General features: G+C 43.7%; 2 protein-coding genes across 6 annotated transcripts in view; one reads left to right on the top strand and one right to left on the bottom strand.

Annotated features, from left to right (window-relative positions):
• B4GALT4 (beta-1,4-galactosyltransferase 4) overlaps positions 1–14,511 on the top strand; it is a 103,057-nt gene extending 88,546 nt beyond the window's left edge. For both annotated transcript variants that reach the window (XM_078848326.1, XM_078848327.1), the window contains one exon: positions 56–14,511. In XM_078848326.1, the coding sequence (XP_078704452.1) occupies positions 56–197 (142 nt within the window). In that variant the 3' untranslated portion in view covers positions 198–14,511. The remainder of the gene's footprint in view (positions 1–55) is intronic.
• Positions 4,871–23,737, bottom strand: LOC140896890 (beta-1,4-galactosyltransferase 3). Of its 4 annotated transcripts, none has more exons than XM_073309002.2 (7): positions 23,719–23,737; positions 22,384–22,877; positions 14,275–14,510; positions 12,397–12,587; positions 11,097–11,219; positions 7,208–7,312; positions 4,871–5,673 (listed from the first exon to the last, which is right to left on the bottom strand). In XM_073309002.2, the coding sequence occupies exons 2-7, from the start codon at positions 22,619–22,621 to the stop codon at positions 5,511–5,513; spliced, it is 1,056 nt and encodes a 351-aa protein (XP_073165103.1). In that variant the 5' UTR covers positions 22,622–22,877; positions 23,719–23,737; the 3' UTR covers positions 4,871–5,510. The 4 variants fall into 4 exon arrangements, with proteins under 4 accessions (XP_073165103.1, XP_073165078.1, XP_073165087.1 ...); XM_073308977.2 differs by lacking the exon at positions 23,719–23,737 and adding an exon at positions 23,508–23,706 and having other exon boundaries at positions 22,384–22,575; XM_073308986.2 differs by lacking the exon at positions 23,719–23,737 and adding an exon at positions 23,557–23,643.

Here is a 23,737-nt window from a genome sequence, read left to right as displayed (position 1 = left end):
GGTTTCTCAACTCTACAGTCCTATAAATACTTTTTTCTCTGATTTATATCCTTAGGATGAAACTCTTGCGGCAGGTGTCCCAAGTGTGGAAAACAGATGGGCTGAACTCCTGTTCCTATAAACTGCTCTCAGTGGAGCACAACCCTTTGTACACTAATGTCACAGTAGATTTCAGCATGCCACCCAAGATCTTGTAACATTGTTTCCTGTAGATTCTAGAAGACGGAAATAGATCTTCCTCTTGCGGTAGCTGCTGCAGTGACTGGAAAGGCAGCGTTGTGCCTCAAGGGGTCCCCCAGCAGCACAGAGACAATGCAGAGGAAATAGCTTCTTTCATCCTTTCTAATTGTTTGGTTACAAATTTGTTTTGTGGCAGCGCTGTGCGTTAAGCTGGAGACCTGAACTGACTGAGTGGATATGTCACCGTGCCTGTTAGTTTGTTTTCACTGGGATATTTAGAAAGTCTACTTGTTCGGGCTGTTGGCTTTTCATTGGCCTTGTTGGGAGCTTGAACTACACCCACTGAAAGCTTCAGCTCCAGTAGCTGTTTCCAAACCTTCTGCCATTAGAGAGCAAGACACAGTGTTTTCTAAAGGAGTGAGACTGTTATCATACAAAGCACAAGAATATTTTATAGCCTAAAGTCTTGTTTAGAAAGGCTGATTTGATCTCAGCCTGGGTAAATAAGGAAAGGGAGAGGGAAGTAATCATGTTAACTGCAGCCACGTTGAAGAGAATTTAAAAACTCTCAATAAAATACAACCCATTTCACTCCAAAGGATTCCCTTGTCCTTCATCAGTTCAATTCAGTACCTAGTGGGAGTGCTCAAGAGTCCTGTGCGTATATGAAAGGCTCACTTATTTCTGCAGCAAACCTGTAATACAGACAGTAGTATGGTTATCACCTACTGTGCCAGTCTGGGCTGGGCATTGAGGGAATACACACAAATAAGTAGTGTAAAATGGATTGAGACTACCCACAGTTTCTTGCTTCCTAGACACTGTTAGCCTGGTGCTCGGTGTGGTATAAATACCCAGTAATGACTTGGCTTTTTGTAGTTCTTGCTTTAGAAAAAATGGGGTGGATTTGTGGATAAACTGGTTAGCAGTTGCAGTAAATCGCAAGTTTTTCAACTGCAAATGTATGGGAGTGGTGTAAGCCCCTTCTCTACAGCAGCAGACAGCGCTGTATTGACACTTGCTTGATGGGTAGATGTTGGTTGCAATCAATAAATGTAAGATCATAGTCTTCTCAAGAAGAAAAGCTTTGATTCTGATGTTTGTTATATTAATTCCTCTAGAAAGCAGTAATTTAGTACCTAGAAACTTAAATATTAAAAACCCTCTTACGGTAGCATGAAGTCTAAAGAATTATTTCCTAGCTAGTTGCTAACCGTATTCATTCTGTCCTGCAGAGGAAAGACTCAAGAACAGTGTCCATCTTGGCCCCTGAATTTGCCAACTGCATCCATTTGACCTTCAGACTAGCTCTGAAATTACTAATATTTTGGAATGTAGCAAAAATTGCTGAGATTTTAAAACCAGTGACAGATTTTTCACTTCCACTATTTTCTGTTGTTGCTGATGGTCAGGCAGGTGGTTTTTTGAGGGGAGCGGGGAAAAAAATTCCATCTCTCCCCTCTGTAAAACTGTCCCAAAAGCAGCTGTTGCTCAAGCCCACCAGGGCTGAACAGGAGGACTGTATACAGTGAGGTCACAAAGGGGCAGGACCTCCCAGACACTGTTTCAGTCTGAAAAGTTAGATTTTTTACACTCTTACCTTTTTCCTCAAATCAAGCAAATGGGCCAAATTTTACATTTCAGTCATTCTTGCTCTCACTGTATTGTGTGCTTAGAGTGGTTTTATAATGGGAAAAGTGTGGAGGGTTTTCCTAACTTATTCCTTAAAACCAAGGATTTTATTTGTGTTTTAATTCTGCCAAAAAGCAAGAGACTGCATCTTGAAAACTTGAGACAAAAGGTCAATGTTTGGAAAATTAAAAATGTGTGGAAGTGAAAATTACAAATGATATATAATGGAAATAGCAGATGCTTGCTATCATTAATGCTATAAAAGCTATGAGATGCTGCTCCACCATGAACACTTTGAAAAGTAAATTCCATCATATGCTGCCATCTGCTGTTTCCCCCTGAATACTGCCGCAATAACTGCTCAAGGAAGCTGCAGCTGTCAAAAGTATCTTTCATGCAGCAGAGATCAGCAGCCCAGAGGAACTCCCGTGCCACCACAAATTGTGTTGTGGCTATGACACAAGGACTTCCTCATTTTGGCACTAGTAGACCTCATATGGTGCAGAGTATGATATAGTCTGTAGACTGAATACAAAGCGGCTGCTCTGGAGAAGTGGTTTTTAGAACAGACTCATCTCTAGTGCCACCTAATGATAAAAGGAAATTAAACTGTAGTTGCATTTAGTTTGGTTCACTTGTCATTCCTCCCCCCCTCCCCCCACACACAGAATGCTACCACCAGTCTACACTGACCAGGAAGGCTGAGTTAGCAAGTGCAGAAGACTGTAGCCTTTATTAATGGTATTTCTCTGCATGCCAGTGCTTATGCTCTTTCTAGTAGTTTCTGGATGCCATTTGAGAAGTTGGTTGGTGATAATTAAGTCCTGTTTTAATAGGCACAGGACATAAACTAGAGCAGCTTGGTAAGGCATAGAGAAGGAGCAAACAGCAGAGACAGTTGAGACACTGAGGCTTTTAATCCTAACGTGTGTGGATTCAGACCCTGCTAGGGGAAAGGAAATAAAAAAATAGGGCCTTCCCCTGAGACTGCCAGTCCTTACACAGCCAGTCTGTTGATTATCAGGACACAGTACAAAGCCTGTGTCTGTGTACTTCTGCCTTGTTTAAGAGGGGGTGGGGGGGAAGAAATTCAGTTTGTATTAAGAAACAGGACAGGACAATTCCAAGTGGTGCTTTACTGCAAATGTATCAAAAGGGTCCCTTTTAGACATTGATTTAATCTATCTGGGTGGTGTACACAGTCCAGCTTCAACTGCTTCTCCTTTATCCTGGGTAAAAGCAGACAGCTCAGTTCTACAATCTGTGTTCTTATTCCCATTAATGCTAAGTAATTTTTCCTTAACATGTCTCTTCCCACATCCTACAACAGAAAGGATCCAGACTGGAAGGCAGTGTGAAATGAAAGATAGGGGGCTTACTTTAGCTGGCAGTTAAAAAGATTCAACAACCTAAGAGAGTGACTGGTCTAATTAAACTTTCTTTGTTAGTGACTAGTCCTGAAGGTCACCCCACAGCTGTTTAGCAATGCTGCATTCCTCTTCCCCCAAAGAGATTAACACATTTAGCAGTGTGACCTCCAGACAACACACACAAGGAGTAGGGGACTGTTTAAATATCAGCTGCTTAGAAGATGTAACTCCGTAAGAAATTGGTTTTGAATACAGTAGGAGCAAAATTACTTTAGATTTATGACAAGGCTTGTGTGCAGTCAGCTAAGAATAAATGGCTGGTTCTAGGGGCACAGTGACACTGTTAGAATCCATAAGAAAGGCCATACTGGGTCAGACCAAAGGTCCATCCAGCCCAGTATCCTGTCTTCCGACAGTAGCCAATGCCAGGTGCCCCAGAGGGAGTGAACCTAACAGGTAATGATCTAGTGATCTCTCTTCTGCCATCCATCTCTGTGCTCTGACAAACAGAGGCTGGGGACACCGTTCCTTACCCATCCTGGCTAATGGGCATTCATGGACTTAACCTCTATGAATGTATCCAGTTCTCTTTTAAACCCTGTTATAGTCCTAGCCTTCACAACCTCCTCAGGCAAGGAGTTCCACAGGTTGACTGCGCTGAGTGAAGAACTTCCTTTTATTGGTTTTAAACCTGCTACCCATTAATTTCATTTGGTGGCCCCTAGTTCTTATATTATGGGAACAAGTAAATAACTTTTCCTTATTCACTTTCTCCACACCCCTCATGATTTTATATACCTCTATCATATCCCCCCTTAGTCTCCTCTTTTCCAAGCTGATTCAGAGGAAAGAGTGAAATGTACTAGCTGTCTCATATGATCTGTGAAAACTGAAAGATGGCCCACTGGATAGCTGAAAGGACTGGTAAAGGGGGAAGATAAGTGCCTTTAACTAGGTTGTTAGCCCAAGATTAGTTACTAAAGTATTAAGAAGTGGCACGTGTTGCAGAACTAGATGAGAATTCACACACTCACTGGAGAAAAGTGTCCATACCACAAAAGTGACAGGTTCCCCCTTTATTGCAGTTTCAGAGCTAGGCCAAGGACTGAACTGGCTGTGGAGACTGAACTCCCCACTTATTCAGATTTCTTCAGGGCAGCGTTTAGGTGGTGGCAGGAATTTAGCAAGGCCTGCATTGTACTTCTGAATGGATGAGAACTTCAGGCTCCCGCTGTCCAGCTCTCAAGGCAGTGCTGCTGCCAACAGCAGCACAGAAGTAAGGTTAGCAGTTCTGCAACTTCCCCTTCCATAACCTTGCGACCTCCCCACAACTCCTTTATGGGTCAGGACCCTTACAATTACAACACCATGAAACTTCAGATGTATATAGCTGAAATCATGAAATTTACCATTTGAAAAATCCTATAACTCTGAAAATGACCAAAATAGACTGTGAATATGGTAGAGCCCTACCAATTCCTGCAGCTGAGGGGAGACTAGTAGTGTTCTAAGTGAATAGATTTATAATTCGATCAGCGCTGGCAGGCACAAAAAATGCAGGAGGCCCAAACCCAGGTTCCTGCTCTAACGATGACTAGACAAAACTTTCTGCTATACCAAGCCGCTAGACTTCCTGTGGAGAAGCTCCCGTACACAGCAAATGGTCACATAAAACAGGAACCATAAGATGGCTGTTAACTTTCAAAATTTTTATTTAAACTTCCTGAAGAATATTTACAAATGTAACAGTTGGAAAGGGAAATATTTAACACTAATGGAAAAAAAAATCTTATTTCAAGAAAGATTGCAACTAGAGAATCTCTTTTCCAGGGAGACGGGACTGAGGTTGCTTTCAGACAAAACACAGAACATGTCCTCAGTGGGTTTAATCCCAATTACCATTTTAAAACAGTAAGCAGTAGGATATGCAGAGGTTATGTAGCTGGCATTCAACTAACTATCCAGCTAATGGGTCATGCTGATTTAAGAGTACACAGCTTAGAGTGGAGTTGTCTGGTGATGAAGGATGTACTCCTCAAGGCTGCAATGGAAGGGGGTGGGGGGGTGTGTGTGTGTGTGGAGGCTGGCTCAGTAGCATCACATTTTACAGCGCTTAAGGGATTCTCTACAATAAATTGAATCCAGTCTATTAGTGGTCATGCCTCATTCCTGAAGACTTTTCTTCTAACCCTCACATGTTTGGAGAAAAGGTGAAGTGCACAGCAGGAAACAATTCCTCAATCTTCGTAGACCTCTGATTCCTGATTAACTATAGGCTGGCACCTCGTGTGTTGCACAACTTTCAGGTGCTATACCAATGCTCAAGCTCTATGCTTTGTTTTTCTCCTCTGGAGGCAGCGTGGGAGCATTCCCAATGTCCACAGTGATGTTGGTATAAAGAAGGTGCTTCTTTCTTGAAAGGAGTTTGAACTCTACAGAATTCATTCCATCATCCTTCCATGTTTTTCTGGTGTTGTGCAGTGGAGCAGGCCTAAAGGGAGGAGAGTACCTGTAGTTAGATATTCCCATCTTTGTCCAGTCAGTTACAATACAACTCTTGAAAAATACACAACACACTCTGTTTGTGAATATGATTAAGTGGCTTAATCAGAGAGAAGAGAGGCACTGTTGGGTAACACTTGAAGTAAGATGTAGACAGGCAGATAGGGAAGCTGTTCCAGGTGGCAGCAGCTTTACAGGTAAAGTCTGTTCCACCAAAAGACCTCAGATTGTTCCTTCGCACAAAGGAAACCTGTTCTAGACAAGCAGAAAGAGCAGAGAGTGGAGCAGGGACATACTGTGAGGTGCAGGAGACTGGAGTAATTGTGTGGTGTTTATGAACGAGGACCGTTTGGAACTGCAGCCTGAAATGAATGGGGAGGACCAGTGGCATGTGAGAGTATAAGGATGATGTGGCCATGCCGATCTGTAGGTCTGAAAAGGCAGTGGCAGCACCATACTGCACATGTTGGAACATGGAGAGATGGGGCTTGAGGAGGCAAAGGTGGCAATGAGGATTTCAGAGGCAGAATGGAGATGCAGGTGGCTGTATGTCGATTTGCGAACATGTGAGAGAAGCTGTTAAAGAGCTTAGTCTTAAGGATGAGGCAAGTGGGAGGGCTGAGATGCCAATGTAGACAGCCTCCACCCCAGCATAAACACCTTCCTCCAGCTCTTGGTATGTAAGTAGGTTCTTGGGGATTTAAGTTAAAGATAAAGGTTCACCTTACCCATGTCTTCTGAATTCAGCGCTCCGATTTCACATTTTCACTGGGTCTGCATACAGCTTAGTGTTTGTCTACTGCTAGCATAATACTTTGTTACATAAAATCTTAAGACTTATTTTGTCTGAGATGTACATAAAAATCTTGAGAGGAGGGAAAACATAAGAGAACAAGCTTCAAGGCTGATTCTTAATGTTTCCAAGATACCTTGAGGTAACTAATGTGGAAGTTGTCTTGTTTCTTCATCTGAATATTTTAACAAACTATTACTGTAGTGTCTGGAGCCCTAATCATGGGCCAGGACCCCACCATGCTAGGCTGTGTACAAAACTCTTGCTAGCAACTGCCAATCAAAAGAATGAGCTTACTACTAAGGACTTCAAACAATGTGATGAAGTAGTATTAAAGCATCTACACTTTAAAAATATAACCACTGAAAGAAAGTAAGGTTCAGTTGTAATTGGCTTTTGACCAGACAATATTGCTGATATCACAAATGTTCTTTTATCCATGAGTCCAGAGGCTGCCAGCAGGACTGCAGAAATTTAAAAGTTGTAATCAAAACAAATCAAGCAAATGCTTCCACCCAGTGAATTTCCCAAACTCTGTGCTGAACAAAGTCAGAGACAGTTTCTTTAAATAGCATTTAAAAGCAGGATAGTGATAGGCACAGTCCAAGGAGCTGCTTTCTGCCCTGCATGAGGAGGAAGTTGCTAGCACTCAGTCAGCAAGCTCTTCAGACCAGGGATGGCCACACTGGAATTTGGACAAATGAGGACAGGGCCCTCCTACAATAGTTACCTTCTTAGGTGCTCTTCACTCCCTGTGTGTTGCTCAAGATCCACCATTTTGTAGCGTCCAAGATGAATAGGGGTCCTGACTATTTTCATTCCTGCTAACTGAATCCTTTAAAATGAAGACAGAGCAAAAGCTAGGTTTATATACAAGAATATGAAACTTTTTTGGGGGGGAGGGATAGCTCAGTGGTTTGAGCATTGGCCTGCTAAACCCATGGTTGTGAGTTCAGTACTTGAGGGGGTGGTCCTGCTTTGAGCAGGGGGTTGGACTAGATGACCTCCTGAGGTCCCTTCCAACCCTGATATTCTATGAATACCAGCTCTAGGCTACACAACGTACAGAGATGTTTCCTGGCAGAAACGCAACCGAAGCAAAACATACAACAGGGCTGAAAAGACAGTACTTCAAATTCAAGAAAAGGAAGTAAGATTATGGTACTCAGTGGTACCTCCTGAATTAGGCATAATGCACCACTGACTTAATGGACACCACTCATGGAGACTGTGATGGGAACACTTATTTTACTTAGAAGTAGTGTGGTACATAAATGTGAGCAGGCCAGCAGCAGTGCATTATGCTACCATTCAGATGACCTAGGGCAGTAGAGTTCCAGAGGCTGTATCAACTGCTGTGTCTGAATGCCCAGCCTAGGGAACTTTACAAAAAATTATTCCTAGTGCTACTACCACTTGTAGTGAATCACTGCCAGTTTTGGATAGATCTCAAGTGCAGAAAAGGCTCCAATAGCCAGACCCGTTGCTCCTACCATGTTTGTTTAATTTGCTGAAGATTTAGGCAGTTTAGTTTGGCAAATTAACATCTTTGAAACTTCTTTTTATTCAATTTCTTTCATTAAAAGTTTCATTTTAGAGATAGTGCTAGAGGTAGATAGCAGCAAGCTGCACTGCAATAGTCCTGCTCCCAGGCCCTTGGGAAAGGCCAGAGTGCCAACAATATTTAAATTTAGTCTAGAATTATCAAAAGATAAACCCAGAAATGGTATTAATTCATTAAGGGAGTATGTCTTAGCATTTGGTAAAGTACCATTACCTCAACCTGGGCTGTAGCAAAAAAGTTTGTATGTCTGCATTAAAAAAAACAAACCATACATTAATTACACTGCACATTCAAACAGAAAAATGGACAACTGCAAAAAAGCTGAGCTAACTTTGCTGTTGAACTCTAGTCTGGCGTTGCAAGACTAATTGTAGTAATGCAACTTTAAATACAAAAAGCTATGTTAATGCAACAATGAAAAACCCACAAAATTAGCATAAAACACCCCAAAACACGGTCTGTGCTTAATGTTAATACTTAAATGGTTTCTGTTCAGATATTGAAGCTCATTTCTCATAGGAGGTGAACGAGGAGGATACTAGTGCCTGAGATTAAGGTTCAAACACAACTAGCTGATGCTGTTGAACCCAAGTTTGCTTCATCTGTACTGACTGCAAAACTGGTCAGCACTGATTGGCCAACCTGGCTCTTCAGTTGTGTTTAATATAACAAAGCTTTAGAGAGAAGACAAGGCCAGCAAGCATTCATGCCATATTTCCAGTTTTATTTTTGCTGTTCTACAGCATAGGTGCTCAGTCCTTTCTAAAACTCAGCTCTCTTTTAGGGGTCTCAAGCTGGTCACTCAAAAATTGAGGCACCACAAATCACTACAAACTTTTGTAAACACATGCCTGTACGTTGGTGAACAAAGAATCATTATTAGCCTCCACCACTAATTGCAATGTGCCCCTCAAGTGGATGTGGTTATCAATTTGTAGTACATAATTCTCACAAGAGATTTACTTTCCTTCAAGGAAGGTATGCTTTGGGGTCTACTCAAGCGAACAGTGCCCCTGGAACAGATTTTTTTTTTTTTTAAATAAAGGAATACAAGGAAGGGCACCCTAATGCACAGGACTCTGGTATGGCACGTCTCACCACTGGCACCCCACTTGAGACCCACGTTAAGAGCTGAAATAGTGCAGAAAGCATTGGAGTGGGTCTTCTGTTTGTTTTTAGAAATTCAAGATGCACTATACCCTGATATTCCAATCATCAAATAGTACTTTCATTTAATTTTAAAAGTAATTATGTTCCTATAATAAGATTTCTCTGATCAAAGGAATTAACTTTTAAACACCTAACTTTCCACTCTCAGGAGCACAATGCTTGGGAAGACTCCCACAGTCCCTGAAGAGAATGTTCCACTGAAAATTACATAACCTGTCACACCGCGTAAGAGCGGGAAATAAATGTATGATTTTTACTGCCAGCTGAGTAGTATAACCTCCCCAACAGTTTGCCTCAATGTCCGCTACTAGAGCTGTACCACTGGTGAATTACAGCTACAATGTTTGCTAGAGTAGACAAGGCCAAGGGGTCTTTATTCTGTACTCTACAGAGCTGCACTGGGCACAGCAGCTGGAATTAAACGCTCTATATTCACACCCATAGCACGTCACCTTCCTAGCAACAAAACATCACATTTTGCCAACACTGACTCATAGGTATTTAAGGCTCTATGATACGTCACTATGTGTCTGACAGTTTAAAGATAGTAACGTAAGGAATCCAGATTCCTAGCTCCCCAAATACTGTGTACTTACTGAAACAGTCTTTCAGGTGGTAAATGCCATGTCCTGAATCCCCTCCTATTTTTAAATCTAAAGCTTCCCTAAAATCCCCTAGCTAACTTCTAGGTTTTCTACCTTGTCAGCCTAGTATTCTCTCCTATGGAATGATTAATTTTGGTGAGAGTCAACTATCAGTCACTAGTGGTTTATACAGCTCTTGGAAGAACTCCAGAGACAGCACAGGGGTATTCAATGCAACATTATCTAGCTCCTGAAGTCCAAGCTATCTGAAGAAAGCTTCTAATTTTGTTTAAAGTATCACTTTTGTACAGTAGGAAGTTAGATCTAACATGCCCTGACCATCAATTCTGAATTTAATGTCTCCAGAACTGAACTCTGGAAAGATGTTGATACACTGGAGAAGATTCAGAGAAGAGCCACCAGAATCGTTAAAACATTACAAAACATGCCTTACAGTGATAGGCTCAAAGAGCTCAATCTATTGATAGTTTAGCTTTAAGGGGGGGGGACTTCATTACAGTCTGTAAGTATCTCCATGGGGAACAAATATTTAACAGACTCTTCAATCTAGCAGAGAAAGTATAACTGTCTAGTTTCAACTTCCAGGCACTGGATTAATCTGGACTGGAAATAAGGTGTAAATTGTTAATGATGAGTGTAATTAACAATTGGACAATTTACTAAGGGCTGTGGTGGAGTCTACATCACTGACAATTTTTAAATCAAGATTGAATGTTTTTCTAACAGATATGGTCTAGGACAGGTGTTCTCAACTTTTTTCTTTCTGAGCCTCCCCCCGAACATGCTATAAAATACTCCACAGCCCACCTGTGCCACAAAAAATGTTTTTCTACATATCCAGTAGATTAAAAGCCAGGGCCAGCATTAGGGGGATAAAAAGCAGGGCAATTGCCCAAGGCCCCATGCCACAGGGGGCTCCTCAAATCTAAGCTGGCTTCATCCCCATGTGTCAGGGTTCAGACTTCATCCCCAGGGAGTGGGGCATGGGCTTCGGCTTTTTTCCCTAGGCCTCAGTGACTAGCGCCAGCCCTGCTCTCTGGTTTATTTCTGGTTGAGAACCACTGGTCTAGGAATTATTTTGGGGGAGTTCTGTGGCTTGTATTAAGTAGGAGGTCAGACTAGGTGATCATAATGGCCCCTTCTGGCCTTGGAATCTATGAATCATAGCACTATATAAAATTAAAATTGTCCAGAACCTATTAGCTCATGGAGACCATGCAATATGTTGTTACTTTTATATTTAGTTCTATTTTAAATGGCCCAGTTCTATCCGTTAGTACCTTGCAGCAATGTCATCATCTTCACCACGACTGCCCCAGTAGGTGTTTGGAAACCCATTTATCTTCATGTAATGCTCTGGAGTCAAAGCAGACACACCTCCAAAAAAGGACCAATATGGCAAACTGGAGAAGAGAAGAACAAATTGTCAAAATGGAGAGTTTGTCACTTTACAAACTGTCTTACACTGCAGTGATGAGTCACATGCATCTTGGTCTCAGCTTATTGTACTTATATTGCACAAGAAGCTGGATGATAGTTCTTTCATATTTATGTGGCAAGTATTGAACTAGAAAGATAACCTGTAGAAAGTTTTAGTCACTGAATAAGTGGGATATTAAGACTTCAGTACGGAAGATCAGACTGGTAAATTCAGCTGAGATTCCTTCTAACCAGCAAAATTCAGAGATTAACTGTTCTGCAATGGACAGGCATTTTTTCCCCCACTGTGAGGGAAATACCGTACTCTGCTCACAGAAGAAGGAAAGAAAATAATTAGCCATCCATCACAGGAAGATGAGTTTCAGTTTGCTTTGAATAGCTGCTGAAGGAAAAAAAAAAAAAAAAAAAAAAAAAAAAGGGTGGGGGCTCATAAAGGACTGGGTTTGCCCTGGTATGTCATAAAATGATCCATGATATTACATAGCTGCAGAGGAGGGAAGCCATAGTTGTTTAAAGTGATGTAGATTATGATTTCGTCAACATCTCAGTGTTCAGATTCCTACTCAGCAGCAGTACCATGTCACATTTACAACAAGGAGTCCAGTGGCACCTTAAAGACTAACAGATTTATTTGGGTATAAGTTTTTTCATGGATAAAAAACCCCCACTTCTTCAGATGCATGGAGTGAGAATTACAGATACAGGCATAAATATACTGGCACATGAAGAGAAGGGAGTTACCTTACAAGGGTGGATGAGGAGGTGTCAACACCAAGAGAGGGAAAATTGCTTTTCTAGTGAGCCAGCCACTCCCAGTCCCTATGCAAGCCCAAATTAATGGTGTTAAGTTTGCAAGTGAGCGAAAAGCATGTCATATTTGTGCTCTGTTCTGCTTAATGCTCTCCATCCTTCATCTAGGGGAAGGATCTGTCTTTCCGTTTTAATATGGGTGCATGGGGAGAGCGGCAGGAATCATTTGACTAGCTAATCTGACACATCCCTTCCTGCAACAGCCGCCCAGGTGGGAAAACACTGAAGTAACATCCTTCAGTGTCCAGTCCTAGGCTATACTATATGTTCCATGAAAAGGAACTGCTTATAAGATCATCAAAAGCATCCATCCCAAAAGCAGACCCTTACCTGTACTGGAATTTGTCTATGGCACTGGCAATGTGTTTGGGGTAGTATTCATCACAGACATAGAGGTTATAATCATTTTCAGGAATGAGGTCCACATCATGCAGGAGCAGACAATCCCAGTCCTCATCCTTCATGGCTTCCCGGACACCAACGTTAAGGAGCTTTGCTCGGTTAAAAGTAGCATTCCCAGCCTGGAAAAGAAAACGTACAGTTTACTCACCAACTCCTGGAATGGCTTCAAGGGTCTAAGGCTGCTCACACTGAAGTCAATGACAAAACTCCCATGGATTTCAATTTGAGTGAGACTGGAACCAAGTGATGCTGGGAAAAGCTTTCAGAAGTCCCTTAAATGCTTTTAAAAATCTGACCTACTGCCTTAGCAACTCTATGAACTTTGGGAAGTTGGAAGTCTTTTGCCCATGGGCATAAAGAGAAAAGGGATTCTAATCTCTGTAGCAGACTAAATGTAGATCTTCAACTATACTTCCCTGCACACAGAGATTATTGCCCTCATCCCTCTTTAGAAAGAAGCCAAAAATCAGAACACATATGCTAGTTACATACAATTGAAAGATACTCCCTAACTAGCCATCAGTTTTCACCACTAGTTAATTTCCCCTCTCTGGGGATCCTTCACAACACCAGAACTCATCAGTAACACCAACTGTTTGGCCTACGTAGGTGTGACCCAGAGCAGGATCAAATCCGAGTTTGTATCTCACTCTTGTCTAGGCAGACAGTAAAGATATCCGATTTCACTCTGGCACCTCCTTCTGACTGACTCAGAAGCAGCTCCAATGAACTTGAGAAGCGCCATATTCAGTCCTCTTTCGCAGGAAAGATTATCACCCTTTAAATTTCTCCCTCCAAAAAACAAACATGGAACAGTATCTAGTGCTAAGATACAATAAGTGCTTTAGAGATACAAAGAGAGTGGGTTAATTATGTGCCATTGTACGTTCATATTCACAAACTCCATATTTCTCATGGTGGGGGAAAATTGTGTCTCCACTTTTCATTTACAGCCAAACCACTCCTTAACTCAGAGGTGGACAAACTACGGCCTGGGGCCCGCATCCAGTGCTTCAGATGTTTTAATCCGGCCCTCAAGCTCCCACTGGGGAGGAGGGTCCAGGGCTTACCCCGCTCCAGCGAGGGAGCAGGGTGGGGGGCTTTCCCTGCTCTGCGCGTGCTGTGACTCCGTGCGGCCCCCAGAAGCAGCAGCAGCAGCATGTCCCCCCTCCAGCTCTTACATGTATGGGCAGCCAGGGGGCTCCGCCTGCTGCCCCAAGCAACACCCCCCCAGCTCCCATTAGCTGGGAACCAAGGCCATTGGCTGGGAACCAAGGCCAATGGGAGCTGCAGGGACAGTGCCTGCGGATGGGGCAGGGCGCAGAGCTGCTTGGCCGTGCCTCCGCGTAGGAGCCGGAGCATGGACATGCTGCTGCTTCCAGGAGCTGCTTGAGGTAAGCACTGCCCAGAGCCTGCACCTCTGATCCCCTCCCACGCCCCAACCCCCTGCCCCAGCCCTGATCCCTCTCCCACCCTCTTGGTACCAGCCCAGAGCACCCTCCTGCATGCCCAACCCCTCATACCCAGCCCCACCCCAGAGCCCACACCTCCAGACGGAGCCCTCACCTCCCCCCCTCCCAATCCCCTGCCTCAGCCTGGAGCCCCCTCCCACACCCTGAACTCATTTCTGGCCCCACTCCAGAGCCCTCACCCCCTCCCGCACCCCAACCCCCAATTTCATGAGCATTCATGGCCTGCCATACAATTTCCATACCCAGATGTGGCCCTCAGGCCACAAAGTTTGCCCACCCCTGCCTTAACTGGAAATCTCAGCAGCAGTGATAGACACACATGGTTTTGATTTACCTGGTGAATCAAGTAGATGCTGTAGTGAAGCTGTTGGCGCTGCAGGAAGGGATGTAGATAATAGAGAAGGTGTCGTAGGTGCTTCTCCTGGTTCTTGTGTGGTACAATGATGGCTGATTTGTAGCGAGCCAGGCAGTGAGGAGGGCTATAGCAGCCTCCAAACCGAACAAAGGGATTTTTTTTTATTATCCTTCTTTCACTGAGGAATGCATTGAAGGTGATGGTTAATGGACCAACTGTAAGAACGAGGGAAGGGGGGGGGGGAGAGAAAAGTGAAAATTTGGTGGATTTGAACAGTGATTTGGTTCAACCTCAAATTCATCAGAATAAAACCTTATACTTCTACTGCTGGAAACACTTGAGCTATACCCAACAGGGAGCAGTATACTGGGCATCTATCACATTACGGTTTGGAATCCACAAGGGAGGCCTTTCAGTGGGCTGATCCACAGTCCTGTTCTTTCGACATTTGCTGTTCTTCACTCACATTAGAAGAGAAGACCCAGACTCCTGTGAAGTACCTTGTGTAAGCAGACCACAAGGGAGTCTCGACAAAAGGCAAGATATTTATCATTGCAGGATGGTTGTTTCTCCAACTACTCTTCTACAATCATATCTGCCTTCTTTACTACCTTTTCCCATTTATTGATCAATGCCTCATTTCAGGCAAGGGCTCAAGGACAAAGTGGTCTGGAGGAATTGTAGTGACTACAAAGAAACTATTTTGGAGAAAACAGAACTTAAAGGGAGCAGGGGCACTTTCTCTCACGGCAGCCCATGCCACCCAAAGATAAGTTCCCCTTCTATTCTAAGGGCAATCTGATATTTAGTAGTAGGTGGAATATTTCCTCCTTTCAGAGTTCACAGCCAGCTCTCAGTCCATTCTGTTGTGAGAATGGGCTTTGCCACCTTTTTAGTGTCAGGAAATCAGACCATTGCTACTTTACAAATAGAATCATAGACTTTAAGGTCAGAAGGGACCATTATGATCATCTAGTCTGACCTCCTGCACAACGTAGGTCACGGAATCTCACCCACCAACTCCTGTAACAAACCCCTAACTTATGTCTGAGCTACTGAAGTCCTCAAATCGTGGTTTAAAGACTTCAAGGTGCAGAGAATCCTCCAGCAAGTGACCCATGCCCCACGCTGCAGAGGAAGGTGAAAAATACAAAGGCTTTGTAAAGATTCATAAATTCAGCCTCACAATACACCTGTTTGCTACAGCAGGACAGTATGAGCTCCAATGATTTTGGTGGCTTCTTCTCCCGCCCGCCCCCGATGAAACCCAAAGCTTTCCTACTTATTTAAAAATCAAGGAACCAGATATCTAACTAATGGAGAACTAGGAGTACTTGTGGCACCTTAGAGACTAAAAGGTGCCACAAGCGCTCCTCGTTCTTTTTGCGGATACAGACTAACACAGCTACCACTCTGAAACCTAATGGAGAACTCTGATTTTTGACTCTGTTACCAAGAATTTTCCTAACCAACTGCTGCCATGTTTGCTTAATTGCAACAAACAGAATGGCTGTTCTTCAGGTAACTATGCTATGGAGGAACAGCTCGAGATCATACCTACCATGGCTAGGTGATTACTATGATTGTATTAGCTGCTTCTATGGAACTCTCAGCTTCTGTCTTTAAAAACAAAACACTTCATTCCATTATTGTTTTTAATCTGTACATTTCTATTATACTGTTTTTATATTTAAAACAAAAAAAGTTAAAGTAACTGTTTTCATATGTAAGTACTAACTATTGCTCCAGTGTCAGTTGGCATTTGTCTAAGCGATACTAACAAAATGTGTCTATATTCAGATTCAGTTGCATTTATGGGAGTCACAACAACAAAGGGTATGAGGTTTTTTTTTTTTTTGTTTGTTTGTTTTTTAAAAAGAGATGGTGTTTTTTTCAGTATAATCAGGGCCCTGCATACTGCAGGACTAAATTCAGTAGCGCCAATCTGTAAATTCCACAACAGCAACTCCTGCTTTCTAAAAATCAACCTTAATTTATTCTACTGACGTGCAGTATTCTTACATTTTTGTTCTTCCACCCCCACGGCTCATAGATGAATTTTGGAAGCATTTTCCAACCATGATTATTTTAGAGAATAAAGTTGTTTGTCATGCTTTCCTGGCCATGTGGCTCTTCAGTTCCTATAATGTTGTTCAAGCAACCTAGCTCAGAACCTGCTTCTTTCCCTGGCACACATGGGGAGAAAAGAAAGGAAGCCTGTAAGCTGCATCTATGGCTCGTATCCCTAAGCACTTCTGGCTCCCCCACACTCCCTGGCTGCAAGCTGGACTTCAGGTCTGGGTCCCTAACCCCTGCCTCCTAGCTCCATGGAACAGCATAGGGAGCAAGCACTGTAATGCAACGAACTCCCTCTTGTGGGGAAAGTAAAGGCAGCTGCATACGGTTCTCTGCAGAGCAGGTAGACAGAAAAATCATTGTGGTCCAACAGGAGCAAAACCAACAAATTTCAGGGCAGAAGTACTGAAAAAATGCCATAGTCCACAGTTAAAATGAATGGATTAGTTCACACCTTTCAGAGCTATTATTTCAGCTCTCTGAACACTTGTGCAGACAGCACTTCATCAATTTACATTTTCAAAGTTCTCTCTACAACCATGAGTGCTATAAACAATATTTTATTTTTCAATCAACATTCAGATTCTGGAGCACAATTCCATGGTAAAGGATGAATTCCATAGCAAACTCTGCTGCCACAGAAGACAGGGCGCTGAGCACAGTGCACTCTTGTACCACAGAAGGAAGTAAGACGCTCTTGCCCTGCCCACTATCATTCATTCGCTCTCAGACGACACTATTTACATAAAGACCATGCTTCCAACCTGTGCTCCCTTGACCACCACTGGCTGACAGAATGTAACAAAGGCAAGCAGCGAGGAGTTCAGGTAGGAGATCCTCTCTTGAATCACATTACTTATGAAATGATTTGCAGAACAAACAGGTTAGAGTACTACTGAATCAAAATCTATAAAGTGTTATGGCCCCAAAGCTTCCTGAGCCTTTGCTCTGTATCTAACATTACATGGAAAAGAATCTTTTAACCATGTTTAGAGACGTATAATGGTCAACCAGAACAGGAAGCTTCTAGCTGTGTCAAGGTTCCTCCCCCACTCTGAACTCTAGGGTACAGATGTGGGGACCCGCATGAAAAACCTCCTAAGCTTATCTTTACCAGCTTAGGTCAAAACTTCCCCCAAGGTACAAAATATTCCACCCGTTGTCCTTGGACTGGCCGCTACCACCACCAAACTAATACTGGTTACTGGGGAAGAGCTGTTTGGACGCGTCTTTCCCCCCAAAATACTTCCCAAAACCTTCCACCTTACTTCCTGGACAAGGTTTGGTAAAAAGCCTCACCAATTTGCCTAGGTGACTACAGACCCAGACCCTTGGATCTTAAGAACAATGAACAATCCTCCCAACACTTGCACCCCCCTTTTCCTGGGAAATGTTGGATAAAAAGCCTCACCAATTTGCATAGGTGACCACAGACCCAAACCCTTGGATCTGAGAACAATGAAAAAGCATTCAGTTTTCTTACAAGAAGACTTTTAATAAAAATAGAAGTAAATAGAAATAAAGAAATCCCCCCTGTAAAATCAGGATGGTAGATATCTTACAGGGTAATTAGATTCAAAAACATAGAGAACCCCTCTAGGCAAAACCTTAAGTTACAAAAAAGATACACAGACAGAAATAGTTATTCTATTCAGCACAATTCTTTTCTCAGCCATTTAAAGAAATCATAATCTAACACATACCTAGCTAGATTACTTACTAAAAGTTCTAAGACTCCATTCCTGGTCTATCCCCGACAAAGACCAGCATATAGACAGACACACAGACCCTTTGTTTCTCTCCCTCCTCCCAGCTTTTGAAAGTATCTTGTCTCCTCATTGGTCATTTTGGTCAGGTGCCAGCGAGGTTACCTTTAGCTTCTTAACCCTTTACAGGTGAGAGGAGCTTTCCCCTGGCCAGGAGGGATTTCAAAGGGGTTTACCCTTCCCTTTATATTTATGACAAGCTGCATATATAAAAACCAGAGCCCCCCAGCCCATCCCTTTAGCTCATCAGCACCACTGCAGGACATATTCTCAGCCTGCTTTACTTATTAGGCAATGCGTTCAAACTGAGAGGTTTTTGCTGGATTTGGCTGAATCGAATTCATTTCGAGGGAAATGTGAGACCTTTCAGACCTCGAGTGTGCACACCTTAGGATCAGATGACCTTACAACGGTCCTCTTGGTACACATTTAATCTGGTGTAAGTGGATGCAACACCATTGACTTCAACAGAAGTTTTGCCATCAGCAAGATCTGCATGATTCAACCTGTCAAAGGGGAACTTAAACAATTAGATGTAAGCACTACCCTGAATGGAAATAGCTTGTCCTCATGGGGAAATTTATTGATAGAACTATACTAGTATGACTATACCACTATAGGTTTCAGAGTAACAGGCATGTTAGACAAGTACTCCTTTTCTTTATACCACTATAGTTATACTGGTATAACTCCCTGTGTGGACACCCTGAATCCAAAGTAAGAGTGTCCACATGTGCAGTTACATCAGCATACTGTAGGGTGACCACCTGTCCTGAATTGGGCAGGACAGTCCCGAAATGCAGAGTTCAAGTCCTGGTGTGAATGACTCCAGGACAGCATGTGTCTTGGATTTACTGCGGCGTCACTCCACGGCTGCCCAAGATTCCGGGGTGGCGCCAACCTCTTCCTTGTGTGTGCGCGCGCGTGCGGGGTGGGGTGGGGGGGATGACACACAACACGACACGACCAAGGTGGGCCTTCATCCCCCCTCGCCCCCCCAGCAGCCAGAGCCGGGCAGTAGTAAGAACCTTTCAGGGAGCCTGGGCTGTTGTGGGTAGCTCCTGACCCTCTACCTGTTCAGGACGGGGTGCCTGAGACCACAGCGGACCAAGCTCCCTGGGTGGCTCTTACTACTTCCCGGCTCTAGCTTGGCCTGGGCCACGGCGGTGGGCAGGGCTCCTGCATGTGTCCCACTTTTGCCTTTTGAAAAGGTGGTCACTCTAGTGCACTGGTATATCACCAGTTATGTCACTGTACTGGTACAATTATTCTGGTATAGTTCTGCCAGTACATTTCCCCATATAGACAAGCCCACATTGTTTAGATGAGGGAATAAGAAGCGGTAAAGGAGCATTAGCTAAAGCACCAAATCCTAATGATGGAGAATGGGCCGAATCCAGAAGTGTGTCCAAGCTAGGTCTCTCAACTGCAGCTAAAGGCTTAACCCCAATTCATAGAAATGCCCTTGCCTATTTTTTCCCCTTTAAATACAAAACAAAAGTACGAACCCTAATAGAAAAGTATCAGTTTGACACAACTGCAGGGACCACTCACTAGTACCATAGCAGATGGTCATGCTCCCAAGAAGGCTATGACAGATGGGAGTAAGGAGGAGGGACTATTTTCAAAGACATTGGACCAAGTCTGCTCCTGGTATAAACCCATTTAATTCAGCAGGTACATGAGGGAGGAAATTTGACCGATCAAGTTTTCCAGAGCTAAATCTAATCATACAAATCTAATCTAATATTACAAGCAAGGTGCAAAAACACAGGACTTTGAAGTTAAATGATAAATAGATGGATTCAGTTTGACTGGGCTCAAGTTGAGCATACAACTGCAGGTTAGACAAAAAAAAAAAAGAAATAGCAGGCATCGGACTTTTGCTTAGACAATCTTCAAGATGGAAATAAAGTTACTTGTTCCGTATAGTAATGAAGACACTGAACATTTACCACACACATAAATAGAGAAAGGGCTACACTTCATAGAAGGCCTAATCCAAAGCCCATGGGTATGGGAGTCTTTCCATTGACCTCAGAGGGATTTGGATCAGGCCCAAAGTGACCTATTACCAGTCTCTAACTTGGAGCTTCAAGAATTACATTTGAAGTCTTATTTAATGGAGACTATGAAATAAGTATTGGAAGGACAGATATTCTATTCCATATATGATGTTTTTAATTTCAATGGGACTCTTGAGAGAGGTTTTTATTAATAAATAATTTGTGTATCTATTTTAGTTCTAAGGAGGAGAGTAAATGCCTTTTACAGTAGCATACATTTAAAAGAGTTCATTTGGATGAGGTTTGAACACAATAGATCATGAGTATCTGGAGAAACAAATTTCTTTTTATGCACTAAAAAAGTGTTATTGTTTAGAAAGTTAGTAAACTAAAGCAGAATCTTATTTCACACACTGCAGCTGTTCCAACACCACACCAGGTTGCTTCCTGCAGCGTGCATTTGAAACAACATTATAATTCTAGTTTCCTCAAGAGGTTTCCATAAATGCTAATTACTCTAGAGTATTTAATCTATTTAAACTCCTTCTTTAATTTGCTCTCATTTTGGTAGCTCCATAGAAAACATTATTCTCTGATGGCTGAAAGGCAAGTTGTACAGTGCTCACCGTTTGTTTGGAGGTTAAAGATAAAGTAAAGCCTCCTATTTAAACAAAGCCTTTTAAGAGAGGAGGATTTTTGTTAGGGTTTGCTGAAAGTGAGTGCAAGCGTCCATTCGCTAGTCTACAACTTGGCTCATAGCGACTTAAAATTTTTACTATCTATCCAGGCCCCCTTAAGTGAATCAGTGAGCTCTAGTCCGCTCTACACCTCAAGAAATAATAACTGACATCTGTGCCAGTAGGCTAACGGACAATTATTTCAATGGCCACGAGGAGAGTTGTTCACAGAAGTGGCTGTTTCCAAGAGAGGATTGAGGCATACAAGCAATACAACACGAGTGAGAAACCATGCACATTGTCACTGAGATTAAATGAAATAAACACAGGCAGTGTGGTGGCAGAGGGAGAAACAAAGGATGATCAAATATTGTTATAACCCCTGTAGAGCTAGTTTAAATGCCCAGCCAGATGAGTAAATCCATGTTTTCTAACTAAACCAGGCAACTGTTCATGACAGCGGTGTTGTGCCCACACATTAAACAGAACACAATTATGTGTGAAGCAACGTTGTGTGTCCCCTCTTGCCATGCTGCCTGATCGCATTTGCGTCACTACATCTCAGAATATCTGGGCAGCTATCATCTCATGCCTCAGCAGTGGCTATTGTACATGAAAGACGTACACAGATTATGGCATTTGCAGCACGGGGGCAATAGACTGCGGTGCCCTACCACACAGAGCTGGGAGGACTGGCTAAACTGGTTACACAAGCAGTTAGGAAATGTAAAAACGTTTCCAGATTGGAACATGTGATGTAGCTGAATGAGTGCTACCAACAGTGAAACAAGCAGTTTATTTTTTAAAACCAGTGTCATCTAGCCTGTCTCAGAGTTCTACCTGATTGGATGCAGGTAATTTTGCAATCAGGCAGAAGTCTGAGAAAGGCTAGATGACACTGGAAAATATTGCATAGCACCCAATCTACACTATAGCTTGTACTGCAGCAGTTACAGTGCTACCTACTCCACTGCTGGAAAACTTTCAGAATTTCCTTGTGTACACAAAGGTCCTCTCCAAACAGCAAAACAACAGCATTACAAACTGGCAATAAGAATATGGGCCAGTCAAGGCCTCTAGGAATGTAAAACACTTAGCTGCCATGGTTACTGTGTTTTGTTAGTCTCTAAGGTGCCACAAGTCCTCCTTTTCTTTTTGCGAATACAGACTAACATGGCTGCTACTCTGAAACCTGTGTATTAACTATGTTATGTGTTGACAAAAAAAACAAAACCACCCACACACCACCTATTTAGCGTATACGACGTAACCAGCTAGAGCTGGTTACAAGCACACTGTGAAGTTTAGCATAAACAGGGCCTAAGCATACACTGAACAAAACCATCTGCACTGTTTGATAGCACCTGACACAGTCAAGACTCAGTAAATTTCCAGTATCTAGATTTAGGATGAAAGGGAGAGATTAATTTAACCCCAGAGTGGAAATGTTAGTAGAAGCTTCAAACACTATAGTAAATTATTGACAAATACGTTTCACTTTTGTAAAGTGAAAAGTGTTATTACACTGATGCACTAGTTCAGACACTAGCAGTTTATACATACCAAATATCGGTGACTGGGCTGTGCAATATGGCATAGTTTCTTCATTAGGAGCTCGGGTGAACAAGCTGAGGTTTGTATACACATCCTGTGTTTTTGAGTAATCCCAGGGCTGAGGTGCATCTAAAAATCCCCGAAACACACTTGATGCTCCACCTCGGTACAAAATCAGGATAAATATGGCTTGAAATACAGCTAGAAAGAGCAGAAAACAAGGATTTTCAACACGAGACAGGGACATGGTTTTAGGCCATCCACTGGAACTAGTCTTGCTGAGAGTTTAATTATCTAGAACAACTTCACATTTTAACTTCAGGGCTACATTTGTTTAAGTAAGAATGCTTGTCCTCTCCAAAGGGCTCAGCAAAACAATTAACGTCTTTTGACTGCAGCGCATATTTCAAGCATGGTTTCGGTTATGTGCAGTGCAAACTGCTAAACTTTAGCGATCTTCTGTGCATCCCTCTTCATTCTTCGTCAACATTCAATCTGCACAGCTAATAAAGAGAAAAGACAACTTGCTACAGTAATTCCACCACAGGATGTCTGCCAGTTTCCCTACTAATTACCATGGACAGTCAACTTCTGGTATACTAGGGCCAGGCCGGGTCTGCCTTCCCATCAGTAGCCCGCTCCCTGCCACGGCAGAAAACCAAACACGGGGTGAGCCCCCTTTGCGGGCGAGAGCTGGCTGGTGGCAGCCAGGCCGCACAGACCCGGAGCGAGCCGCGCCTTAAGGCGAGGGGAGTTCGGGCTCGTCCCCACGCCGGGCGGCTCCCTGTGTGGACGCTCCGATCCCGCCATAGCGCGGCCGGGTTTCACTCCGGATCCAACTCCAGGAGAACGCGGCGCGCTGACGCCCGAATCGGAGCGTCTACACAGTCAGCAGCTGCGTGAGGAGACGACTCCAGTCAGAGGCGGGCGGGGGGGAGGAGAGTCCAGGGCGGATACACCCCCCATGCGGGGGGGGGGGGGGGGTGTCGGAGCGGCCTGCGGGGCCTTAGGGCAGCCCTAGCGGCTGCTTCCCGAGCCCCCCGGCGCTGGGTTACGGGAGGGGCCGCAGCGACCACCCCCCTCGCCAGCGGCGGGAGCTGGTACGGGAAGGGCCGTCGCCTGTCTCCCCTCACCGCCAGAGCGAACCCAGGAGTCCGGGCGGCACCGCAGAAAGCCCCTCACCTGCCCGAAGAGGCAGCACGCGCCCCCGCTAAACTGCCAGCGCCGCCGCTCGCCGCGCTGGCCACGCCCCCTTCCCGGGCCGCGCCCACTCCCCGTAAAACCGCCCCCCGGTCTCGCTCCTGTAATTTGCATAAAATAGACCCGATCCGCGCCGCCTCATACTCGATGCGAGACCACAACG

The sequence above is a fragment of the Lepidochelys kempii genome, chromosome 1 (assembly GCF_965140285.1).
Source record: "Lepidochelys kempii isolate rLepKem1 chromosome 1, rLepKem1.hap1, whole genome shotgun sequence".
NCBI lineage: Eukaryota > Metazoa > Chordata > Testudines > Cheloniidae > Lepidochelys > Lepidochelys kempii.
This window is presented reverse-complemented; position numbering and strand designations above follow the sequence as displayed.

Bases quoted from the DNA above. Each gene is read 5' to 3' on its own strand.
- LOC140896890 (XM_073308977.2), bottom strand. From the start codon at position 23,688: ATGCAAATTACAGGAGCGAGACCGGGGGGCGGTTTTACGGGGAGTGGG. The intron at 12,588-14,274 runs GTAAATCAAAAC...TTTCTTTTCCAG, and splicing joins GCATCTACTTGATTCACCAG to GCTGGGAATGCTACTTTTAA. The intron at 7,313-11,096 runs GTACTAACGGAT...TTCATTTTAAAG, and splicing joins GATGATGACATTGCTGCAAG to GATTCAGTTAGCAGGAATGA.